This window comes from Peromyscus maniculatus, chromosome 4, assembly GCF_049852395.1.
Source record: "Peromyscus maniculatus bairdii isolate BWxNUB_F1_BW_parent chromosome 4, HU_Pman_BW_mat_3.1, whole genome shotgun sequence".
Lineage (NCBI taxonomy): Eukaryota > Metazoa > Chordata > Mammalia > Rodentia > Cricetidae > Peromyscus > Peromyscus maniculatus.
In genome coordinates, this window is record NC_134855.1 from 143,425,866 (window position 1) to 143,438,540 (window position 12,675).

The following is a 12,675-nucleotide window of genomic DNA, read 5'->3' on the forward strand; positions in this document are numbered from 1 at the left end:
AACAAACACTCTTTTATAATAGGCTCATTCCCTATGCAACAGCAAGCAGAAGAAACCACTCTGTGCCTATACTTGGTAGGAGGACAAATTCAAATCCAAAAGTAAACATTCAAAACTCCTAGAGGTGAAGAGACGACTCAGCAATTAAGAGAGCATTCTGCTCTTCCTGAAGACTGTGGGGCTCGTAATTACCAGTAAGTCCAGCTGCAGGGGAAGCAAGACCTGGCCTCTATGGGTGCCTATACTCACATACACAAACCTACTCAGACACATAACTTTTAAAATTCATATATTTTTAAAAGTCATTCTATAACAGCCAGACCTGGTAGGGAGAAGGACATAGGAGGAATGTGAGTTCAAGGCCAGCCTGGGCTACACTGTCAGTTCCAGGTTACTCTTCACCATGAAAGCCTGTCTCAAAAAATGAAAATTCATCCCCAAACCATGACTTGATAATTGTTTTACCTAATAAGAAGTAAACAAAACTCACTGGAATGAGTCAATATCAAATTGTCACATTTAAGAGATAATTGAGCATGGTGCCACACCCTGTGATCCTAGCACTTGAGCTGGGCAGGGAGTTACACACCCCTGTGAACCTAATACTTGGGCTAGAGGTGACAGCCCCTGTGATCCTAGCACTCAGGTGGGGGGGGAGGGAGTGATGGTAACACACCCTGTGATCCCAGCACTGGGGATGGGGGGGGGTGGTAACACCCTGTGATCCCAGCACTCAGGTTGGGGGGTGAAGGTAACACCCCCTGTGATCCCAGCACTCAGGTGGGCGGGGGTAGTAACACCCCCTGTGATCCCAGCACTGGGGGGGGATGGGGGGGGTGGTAACAACCCCTGTGATCCCAGCACTGGGGGGGATGGGGGGGTGGTAACACACCCTGTGATCCCAGCACTCAGGTAGGGGGGGAGTGATGGTAACCCCCTGTGATCCCAGCACTTGGGCTGGAGCAAAAGAATCAAAAGTAAAGACCATACTGAGATTCTGTCTTTGTTGGAGGTGGGAGGGGAGTAAAAAGCAGCAAAGACCCAAGGAAAAGGAAGAATCTGACAGTCATTTCGCTGCTGTAGAAGCAGCATGTGAACGAAAGACCCAAGAAAGATGACAAGAATGCTAGCCCCGCACGCAGCCCCTCCTGGGAGGTGAACTTACCGTCTTGTTCCGTAACCGAATGATGTCCGACACAGAGCCAGCCCCACAGTACTCCATGACGATCCACAGGTCTGTGTTCTTAAAGTAGCTGCCATAATATTTGACTACGTGAGGGCTGGGGAGAAACACAACACAAATCAGTGGAACGTCCGCAGACGTTTAATTCACTCTGTTCAATGCATGGAAAACAATTTCTCATCTCAAAAACTGAATTATTTCTAGTTAGGACTAAGGGGGCAATCTCCCGATAAAAACATGAAATGGGATCACTCTTCCTAAGAGTAATAATGCACATTCAAAACAAGAGAACAGTATAAGTGCATAATTTATTCTCAGAAAATAATGACAAATTCTCAAAAAAATTAGCTACCAACACAGAATGATAACAAAGAGAGATTAGATACAATTTAAATGACTATCCAATATGAGGGAACTTAAGGAATAATGGCACCACCAGTCCATGGAACATGTTAGAGGAATATTTAATAAATAATGTTAGTATGTCCTGGGACTGGAGACATGGCTTAGCTGTTAAGAGTACTTGCTGGTCTTCCAGAGGACCGGGGTTCAGGTCCTAAGACCCCCATGGTGGCCCACCACTGTCTGTAACTCCAGTTATAGGAGATCTGATGCCCTCTTCTATCCTCATGCACCAGGCCGGCAGGTAGTGCACAGACACACATGTAGGCAAAACACCCATATACATAAAATGCGTGTGTGTGTGTGTGTGTGTGTGTGTGTGTGTGTGTGTGTGTGTCCTGTTTACCAGAGAGAAGAGAGAGGTAAGCTATAAAACAATAAAGTAATCACAGCCACAGAGACATGGAAAGATATACCAAGGGATATATAACAAATTATTGTTTTACCAAATTTTACCAAAAAGGAAAACAATCTTTTTTCTTTTTCTTTTTTCCAAAAAGTCATAGTATAATTGGGAGTAACAAAATCATCACTACATAATATAAAGAAAGTTTAGTATCAAATCTAGAACCTTAGGTCTTAAATTTGAAGAGAGACACCAAATAAGAAATACCTGAGAAGTCAAGCACCCCAGTAAAATGAAAAATCTGTCTTGACAACTTGTAGCATTAACAGCTGGACTGCTGTTGGAAGCCAGGTTGCATAGCAACCAAAGACGCTCAAACTACCCAGGCTCCCTGACCTTCCATCTCAAATGCCCCTCCATTCTCGGGACATACACCAGTGACAAGGACAGAAGGAAAACACAGCACAGGAACCGAGTCCCTACGGCTCACTCACACACACACACACACACACACACACACACACACACACACACACTCCGCCACGCCACGCCACGCCACGCCACGCCACCCCCTGCGTGCTCCCTTCCCTCTCCTCCTGCAGTCACTTACTTGATCGTCCAAACACACTGTTGGGATACTCTCTGCACAGTCTTGTACTGTCGGCTACATTTCCTGACTGTACATGCCTGGCCTGTGAACTCCCAGAAAAAGGGGGGAACCGACATTCTCACTCCAGCTGCTTTTTCTAGCAAACCAGGCACAGGTCCCCTAAACCCTGCCCTTACTCAAAAGACAGTGACAAAGAAACAAAACAAAGAAGCAAACAAACAAAACTCCCAGAGCACGAGGACTCTGCCCTGTCTTTTTTATTTATTAGAAGGCTTAACCCAGAAGGATCTTCAAAACATCACTTCCTAGCACACGGTACTCTTACAGAGGACCCAGGTTCAGATTCCAGCACCCATATGACAGCTCACAACTGTCTATAATTCCAGTTCCAGGGGATCTGATACCATCTTCTGGCCTCCACAGTCTTCAGGTACTTGTGGTCCACATACATACATGCAAGCATACACATAAAAAAGTAAAAATAAATAAATCTTAAAAAAAAAAAAAAAAAAAACTCTTTAGTTAGAAGCATTTTCCATACTCTGTTTATATACAATTTGCCAATTAAAACGAGTTTGAGTAAAGTAAATCATATAGAGAAAAAGAAAAACTGCTAACTTAATTCTGGCCAATCCAGCCAGAAAAAAAAAAAAAATGGAGGTTTTTGTATAGTGGACAATAACCACAAAAAGGAAAATACAATAGAAGATGAGCGGCAGCTATACTTCAAGGTCGGGGAGATTCAAGGTCCCTGCAAAATAACAAGACCCTTTGCCCCGCCACAATCTACCGCTGAAGCCTGACAAACAGGGATTAGTAAACTTTCTCACCAACACGGCCGCGGATGCAGCCTCAAGTGCAAAACTTCTTCACCCTCACTTCCAACCCCTGGACCTAGGCCTGCCCTCCACCTTACTTGTCTGTCTGTCCCACCTAAAGAGGGCTGGGTATGCCCGCTCCATCAGTGACCAGCTCATGTTGTCATGGAACTTCACGGCAGATCACGTGCTCTTCTGTGGCTGACTTTGGGGCCAACTTCCTGCTTATAGCTTTTGACAAATCTTAGTTCCTCAAAATTAAAACACTTAAGAACTCTTGACAAGAATAAAAATAACAGTGAATACCTAAACAAATAGTCCCTTTTTATAGACCAATCTGATATTCTACAGTTTCTGGGGCTAAAAGATATTTGAATTATCTGATAGTCTATAGTTTCTGGGGCTAAAAGGTATTTGAATTATCTCAGCTATCTCTCAGTTTTCTCAAAAGAAAGAGAGAGCAAGCAAGTAAGAAGAAAGGAAGAAAGAAAGAAGGCGCCACTGTCTGCCTCTTCTTCCTCATCTCTAAGAGCTAACTGAGGAAAGGGAAAATGCAAAAATAGAAACTGTGTATCTAGGAAAACATACATGCTTCTCATTTTTCAGAAAGTACGCAGTCATCCACCGACCTCGCCCTCTGCAAACGCCTCAGCAAGTCCATCTGTAGGTGTCAAAGCATGTGATCAGAGCAAACACAGAAGCGCGTTCTGTCAGAGGATGCCCTTACCTGTCACACTGCTGCATTATGGAGATCTCTTTGATTATCTCCTGCAGGTCTGACTCCACGGGCACTTGCTTGATAGCAACAATCTGGCCAGTCTCTTTATGAATAGCCTTGTACACACTGCCATAAGACCTGCAGTTGGGGAAGGAGATGCTTTATAAAGCCAGAGCACCCACACAGAAAGCCAGGTTAGCATAATCAACCCACAAGCCTACTTTCTATCCCAAGCGCCTAATGCTTACAAGCTTAGTTACATTTGCAAAACTGACATGGCTTAAATACCTGGGGGAGAAGATGGCACCCTAAAACTTCACATTTGGGAACCAGGGTGTCGCTCAGTGGTAGAGCACTTATCTAGCATGAACAAGGCCCTGGGTTTAATCCCTAGCACCCAAAGAGTTATCAGGTCTAAACTATGATTTTCAAATTACTGTAGTAGTTTCCATCCACCATCCCTGATATCTGCTAGAAAAATACATCTGGGCCTATTCTTTGATAATAAAAATTTTTTTAAAGACAAAGACGTGATTATTTTAGACGTAAAAATTAAAAGTTTAGAGGTCACTTGATTTACCCAAGGTCACCTAAATGATGAGCTTACAATGTGAACCCATGTAGACTGAACATAATGCTGTTTCCTCTCCACAACAACACAACATGTATGTCTGTTTTCCTACAGCCACTCTACTAGTCTTTCCGTCCTTGTTCCTCTCACATGCTGCAATGTTTAAAATATGGAGACTCGTTAAGACCTAAGCCTCCTTCACGATAGTGTCAGAAGAACAGTGCATATGCAAATCTTTCTGCCTTCTGCTTCATCTTCCCTGAAAAGCTCCTTATCAAAACCAAGGTTCTATGTTCATTCAATCTGGGTGCTGCAAGAACAGTAGGTTTAGAATCTAAAGATGGAAGACTGCGTCCCCCATAGTTATAAACACATGAGTTAGCTCTCTTGTGCCTTGGTTGTCTTATTCACAAGATGACCAAAAATAAATAAATAAATAAAATAAAAAATACAAACTCCCTTCCAAGACAGTTATGGTACTCAAGTGAGATCCCACCAGAATCTTACAGTTTTTTGTTTGTTCGTTTGTTTTTTGTTTTTCCATTAATGTCCAGGGCAGCTCTCAGTAAAATATGAGAAAATCATCTTTTTAAATTTCCCAAACATGCCAGGTAGTGGTGGCACACACGTTTAATCCCAACACCTGAGAGGCAGAGGCAGGTGGATCTCTGTGAGTTAAAGGCCAGTCTGGTCTACAGAAGAACAGAACTTTCAGGTCAGACAGGGCTATACAGAGAAACCTTGTCTCAAAAACCTAAAAGAATAAATTTCGCAAACACACCTGTTTCTACATACTATCTTGGTGAAAAGAAAATCAAAATAAAGACTGTGACCTAAGATGTCAAAATAACAGAGCATTCACACTGCAAAAAAGGAATTATCTTAATGTCAAAATAGATTTTTAAAACTTCTTTTTAAAAAAAGAAGTATCTATGAATGTAGAGCACATATAAAGTTCTATCTGAATCCCTTACACTTAAAAAGGAGTAAGAAGACACTCAGAGAGTTTCAAACACTGTTTTACAACAGAAAGCCAACTGCTGAGCATCCGTGGAAGACCCAGCCACTGCCCTCTGTTCCTTGCTGAAGTAACTCTCAATTAGGACGGCACGTGTTAGTCCTTGGGGAAACTGAACCAGCAGCAAAAATCTAACCTCGATCCAGCCACTGTATGGCTAGAATTCTGAAGTCTTTCTTCCCGGGAAGACAAACACATAGGGCTGTCCATCTTCACTGTCACTTTCCTCCTGGCTTTGGTTACTGTCAACAGGGATGACACTTGAAACTAATATAACCATCTTGTGACTGTAAGAGCTGCCCAGACCGACCATTAGCAAGTCAACTATCCACTTCTGGGAGATGGATTAGCTTGTCACTACATCATCATAGTTGGCCACTGCTAGCAGGTGTTGTTACTGCCATCCGAAGGCCTTTCTGAAACACTAGACCCCGTATGCACAAAAATATCTTCGTGCTGGAATGAGTTTGCTGGGTGCAAAATTTCCTTTCTCTCAGCACTAGTACTGTAGTTTCCCACATCTACTGCTTCTGAAAGTCTGCTTTCATGAGAGCAATATTCTTCATAGATAAGCTCTCCACAGCTTTCCATGTTTTAACATTCCATAATTTTACTATAAATAGGAGTTGATGCACCAAATAAGCTAATGCCTTTGCCCTACGATTAAATATTTAATAGAATTTTTACTCATTATTCTTATGCATCAGGAATGAAAAGCAAGTCTTCCCAGTGAACTTGTTCTGTAATCATGACCAAAACAAAATCCCTACCCACTACCCTCTCCTGATAGCAAAGGAACTCCAACAGAGCAGGTGATCAAGGAGCAAAGACTCATGACCCCAACACACCATAGCGATCACAATCTGAAGGAGTTGGGCTTTGACAATCACGTCCAAGGTTATGGTTTGGAAGTGAGATGTCCCTAACAGGCTCATGTGATTGGACACTTGGTCCCCAGAAGATGATGATATTTCAGAAGGCTGTGGACCTTTGTAAGGTGGTACCAAGCAGGAGGAAGTGAGCTGGTACCGGGTGAGCCTTGAGGTTTATACCCTACCTCGGAACTCCCTCTGTCTAGTGCCCCAGTTGCCTTAGGCTCCCCTGGCACGCTGCAAGCTGTGCCGGCCACCACACTTTTTCCACCATGTTGGACTAGACGCTCTCAAATGGAGGCAGTTTCCTCCTTTCTGCAGTTGTTTCCAGAGGGTATTCCGTCAAAGCAATAAAGTAGCTAATAATCCACACACAGGCAAGTCCCTTAAGACCTGATTCCTACAACGTTAACCCAACATAATGAAGTAGCTGTTTCACAAAACCATCAAAGTATGGATGAATGAAAAAAACAAAAACATGGAAATAAACAGTATCTGCGCCAACACAAACAGGTCTCACTCCACTCATTAGCTAGGGAACTATGGGAATAAGTTGTTATTATGATAAAAGCTTCAATGAAGGCTGGGAATGTAGCTCAGTGATAGAGCACTTGCCTAAAGCACATGAGGATCTAATACTGCAAAAAGAAAAAAAAAAAAAAAACTAAAAGAGCCAACGTGTAAAACTTGGAAGTAACAGAAGCAAATGGACACTAGGCTCCGTTCTAAACATTCCAGATGCTCTCCACTCATCTCAGTTCAAGTTGTGACTGCCCTGCCACAGAGCCACATGATTTCTTCAAAACTGCATGACCACAGCTCCAGGACCCAATACGGTTCTTCAGCACAAGCTCGCTTTGAGAACGAGCCAAGTCCAGCGGCTTCAAAGCCTTCACCGAAGGGACATCTGAAGGTGGTGTGGCGTCCACATTAGAGAAGCACAGGTAAGGAAGGTCTTCCTTTAGAGTCATGCCAGCTCCATCAAACTGCCCAGGTTCACTAAGTCAGGACGACAAAAATTCAAGTGTCTGTGGTGTCACTCAAAAGTTCAATGAGATGACAGCATGAGGAAGGATCTTTAGAGGGAAATTCCCAAGTTCTCTGCTGAAGACGTCCGGATCTAAACACAATTAAAAAACAACATAGTTAGCTTGTTTTCTTCCCCACATTATCTTTCTGACATTTTCTGCCTCTAATTTCGGTATTTCCTAAATCAGGCACAGCAAGCAGGCCCCGCTAAGAACACCTAACTGTACTTTAAGACTTAAGATTTAGCTTTGATGTGACATAAGGTCTGAAAAATGCTTCAGCTGATACACTCAAAAATAATGGTTGGTCTTACTGAGCATTCAGTTCGTGACACTCACTGTACCTCATACTTAACATTTGTTACTTCATGTAGTACTTTCCACGACACCATTTAACAGATATTGCTATTATCCCTACTTTGTGGATGAAGGTTGTGAGGGTCGAAAATACAAGCTCATCTGTTATGCTATAAACAGGACACCGAGGCTTTTAACCAGGGTCTGTGTGACCTCAGTGCGTGGGTTCTTGACTACTCTAACATGCTTTTATTAAAAATGGAAAAAAGAAGTTAGTTACATATATGTCCACCACTTATATCATATTCCAAAAACTACCTATAAACATTGTTAGATTAAGGGGCATGGACTAATCGCCTTCAGGAGAACAGCAAGAATGCCAAGCAAGCTAAAGCTACAGATCCCAGACAAGAGATACAGAGAAACTGTCGCTACCTCATACCTTTAATGATGTCATTCCATGGGCAGTCTTCCACCATCTTGGGCTTGTCCTGGGACATCACGATTCATGTTCTTTTCCTTCCTTCCTCTGCTCGATTTTTTTGATGGATCCCAAAGAGTAATTTTTCAACTAACAGAAAGTTGAAGACTGATGTTTTCAACACGGAGGCAATGCGTGAAAATCTATTCCATGGAAGCCAGAACTGCACTTGTCATTAGTACAGATCTGTATTTAAACATAGCAACACTAAACTCTCAAACAGTGAGGGAAGGGGAGGCTCCGCTCAAGCAGAGCACAGCCTAGCGTGTGTATGACCCTGAGTTCAATCCCTACCACCACAGAAAAAGAAAAAAGCACAGTCAGTCAGTCATTAGTCAGAGGTATTCTGAAGGGACTAAAATTTCATATACGACAATGCCTGTTTACATATGCATTAACTATCTCTGAATCATATGAATTTATTACCTATTCAAAAGCTAAACACTTAAGGTATCCCTAGCATTTTATTGTACTGATCATTACAAAAGAAGCAATAAATATACAGAATTAAATTGAAAGGATATGTAGAAGTATAAGAAATCTGATGCAGCCGAGTGTGGTGGTACACAACTTCAATCCCAGCACTCAGGAGGCAGAAGCAGGCGGATCTCTGTGAGTTCGAGGCCAGTCTGGTCTATCTGAGTTCCAGGACGGCCAGAGCTACTCAAAGAAACCCTGTCTCGAAAAAACCAAAAGAAGAAACTCTGATGCCATGCCCTCCTGTATCAATGAAAATCAATCACAGCCATCATCTATTACTGCAGTCACTGCAGCAGCATTTCAGGACCTCCATTGGAAATCGGTCCTTTAAGAAGCTCAGTTTCCCAACCTCAGATGGTGGATCTCCTGAGTCAGAAGACATCAACCGCTCTCAGTTTATTTGCTATTTTTCACAAAGCTGCAACAAAAACATTGAATTTCCTAATTTTTACATACTAGTCAGAAATCCTGATCAGCATATAAAATTGCCTATGTCTTTCTTTTTTTTTTTTTGGACAGGGTCTCACTATATAAGCTGGCCTGGAACTTGCTACGTAGACCAGAATGGCCTCAAACTCACAAAGATCCACATACTTCTGCCTCTTAAATGTTGGGATTAAAGGCGTGGGCCACCATCCTGGCTGACTTTTTAAAACCTTAATGAATTATAATGTAATTAGCATTTCTGTTAACTACATAAAATCATACACATCACAGATTCTGTAAGAGAAAACAATAAAAACCTTAATATTAAAAAGACTGGAAATTACTGATAAATCACTAAGTTTAGTGATAGGCTGAAGACTGACAAGGCATTGCAGGCAGGAATGTACCTCCCACACCACCTGGAACGATGCTGTACTCGGCGTTCTTTCTTTTGTGCAGGCTTGACTTTTACACCATGAGAGGCTCACATCCCTCAGCTACTGTGCCAGGAGAAGGACTGGGACCCGCTGCTCTGTACACATTCTAACTATACTCACCCTTCTCCGAGTTTCTCTAAGACATCAAACACTTCTTCTGGTTGTTTAGTTAAACTATCTTCATCCAACTTTTTCAGCTGCCTGTGGATGAAGAAATATAAACACAAAATATGTCTTACTTGCAATTAAAAAATAAAGTACATTGTTTATTTTACAAATACAATTCTAGGAATTGCTCTACAAAGTCTACTTTCTCTACTAGTAACTATTAGTAAAGCTAAGAGCTTTTTTTAAGACAGGCTCTCACTATTGTAACCCAGATTGACATCAAATTTACAATCCCCTTGCCTCAGCCTCTCAAATGCTCGGATTATAGGTGTTCACCACCATCCCTAGCTCTCTTTAAGGAGGGATTATACTTTTGCTGGGTCACCCGATGAGCACATAGAACATGAAGAGCTGCCAGGAATCAAATTTCAGTTCAACATACGTATGAATTTTCTAATGAGAAAGCTGCCCTATAGCGGATCAGGCTACCTTAAGAGGGCCAAGTTCTCTATGGTTGAAAAACTTATGAAAAATAAAGTATCATGAGATGAAATGTTAGAGTGCAGAGCCACACATTAGGTAATTATTTCTATGAATTTAAATGGCACAGCTATCTCTTCAAAACAGACGTTTAAATGTAAGGCTGTATATGTAAGCCTAAATGAACTAGCTGACCTTTTCCTTCTATTGGCAAAGCTTTGGTCATTTCGTCTACCCAACTCAGTTCTACAGGTGACACAGAAACAGGAAGTAGAAAGCAGACATTTATACAGACCCAAAAGTGCAAACTGACTTGACGGCAGGGAGATTAAACAGTCTCAGTGAGCCCCTCCCGCCGGGATCAGGCATGCACCTTTCACTAGAGCCAAGAACCAAAAGGGTCACTTACGACTTCCATGGGACTCAAACTCTGCAGCCATGCTAGACAACCACAATAAACTGGAGAGGTTAAAAAGCAACATTTCAAGTTTAAAACTCTGAGACCTCTACTAAAACAAAGTAACAGGCGTAAAGAGTTTGCTGTGGAGTGCATGTGTGCGTGTGTGTGCGTGTGTGTGTGTGCGTGTGTGTGTTTGTGTTCTACACAAAAGTGTGTGCGTGTGTGTGTGTGTGTGTGTGTTCTACACAAAAGTGTGTGTGTTCTACACAAAAGTGTGTGTGTGTGTTCTACACAAAAGTGTGTGTGTGTGTGTGTTCTACACAAAAGTGTGTGTGTGTGTGTGTGTGTGTGTGTGTGTGTGTGTTCTACACAATGGTTTCCTGAAGCTACAAAAGACAACAAAGAAAAGACAGCTCAGGAAATGGTGAAATATGGAAGTCGTCACACTGTAAATTTCTTGTGCAGAAAAAAGGCTTGAACCCACCAAACAATACCAATTCTTAAAAGAAATGGCTTTTTTAAAAAAATAGAAAAAATAAAATTAAGGGTAAAGAAAGCCTGACCACATGAAGTATAACTACTACCAACGAGCCCTGACCTCAAAGGGGCAATCTTGGAGAATTCCATAGAGAAATGGAGAACCACAGAAAGGTAATGCCTTAACTTGAAGAGTTACAAAAGACTACACTGACATTTGAAGATTCTAAAATTGAAATCCCAATGACTTCATAAAAACTCCCAGCTTCAAAACAAAAGGGCTGAAGTGAAACTCCTCTTAAACTTCAGAAGTGATATTTCTACAATCTCAGAAATTAAAGCCAACAGCTCATATGCCAGGGTTTTTGGTAAAATCCCCAATCATAGCTGTATAAACAATGGACAATACCTCATCCATCAAGAATAAACTCATATACAGCTTATATAAAGGAGATCTGATTCTCTTTTGAGTGTTGACTCTTATAGTTTAACAAAAGCCAACGTGGCTATTTCAGAGACCACAGAATAACAAAGGAAACCGCCTCGGCCCTAAGAGACAGTTGCAAGACTCGATAACACTCGGACAAACTTTAAACAATGCTCACGTGCCTCTTTTAAACAATCTATGTGGGAGTTTCGCTTTGTGACTAGAATTTTTAAAACACTTTAAACTTAAAGAAGCGTTATTATCTCTGGTGCCAAATAACCAAGAGATGGCTAGAAACTATTTGCTAAATGGATCAGCCAATGTGAGGTGGCAATTGCATAACCTTGAGTAGCAATCTATGTATCCTGTGTTCTCAGAACAGAATTTCTTTCTTTCTTTTTCTCTTTTGAGACAGGGTTTTCTCTGGAGCCCTGGCCATCCTGGAACTGGCTCTGTAGACCAGGTTGGTTTCAAGCTCAGAGTTTCATCTACCTCTGCCTTCCAAAATGCTGGGATTAAAGAAATGCACCACCACACTTGACTCATCAAAATAAAATTTCATCTAAAATGCTAACTGGTTATCAACACATAAAACTTCTATGAAACATCTGCTAAGTGACTGAGTCTTCATGGATGAGGACTATTACCCAAATGGTCTGACTTTGGTGAACTGCAGCATGAAGTTCACTCAGAGGTGACATCCCACTCCAGTTTTTACTTGCTCATAATGAACAGGCTTGTCCAATAAATACAATTACACACACCAAATGTTGGTGATATCTCTATCCTAAGTCAGCCGACACAAGAATGGCCAGCATCCCAGGAATGCACCCTCAGCCTTCTACTACACCATTACCCAACGGCAACTTACGTTTTAAAATCACTAACTCTTGCAAGACACCATCCATCATCAGTCACTGAGTCACACACACACGAATGTCAAGCTCATGAATACAAAGAGTATTTCCTGCACTGAGACTGCTGGGCAGCACACAACCCGAATCTCTCAAGAAGACATCTGTACCTTTCCAAATACAAGAAATGTTATGATGTGGTGGCTGAGATCTGGCTAATTCTCAAGCATCCACCCCATGTC

General features: G+C 41.9%; 1 protein-coding gene across 1 annotated transcript in view; it reads right to left on the reverse strand.

Annotated features, from left to right (window-relative positions):
- Positions 1-12,675, reverse strand: part of Stk4 (serine/threonine kinase 4) — a 97,218-nt gene that overhangs the window by 81,821 nt on the left and 2,722 nt on the right. Inside the window, exons 2-4 of the mRNA XM_042276772.2 lie at positions 9,808-9,888; positions 4,087-4,215; positions 1,166-1,280 (exon numbers count right to left, since the gene is read on the reverse strand). Of these exons, the coding sequence (XP_042132706.2) occupies positions 1,166-1,280; positions 4,087-4,215; positions 9,808-9,888 (325 nt within the window). The remainder of the gene's footprint in view (positions 1-1,165; positions 1,281-4,086; positions 4,216-9,807; positions 9,889-12,675) is intronic.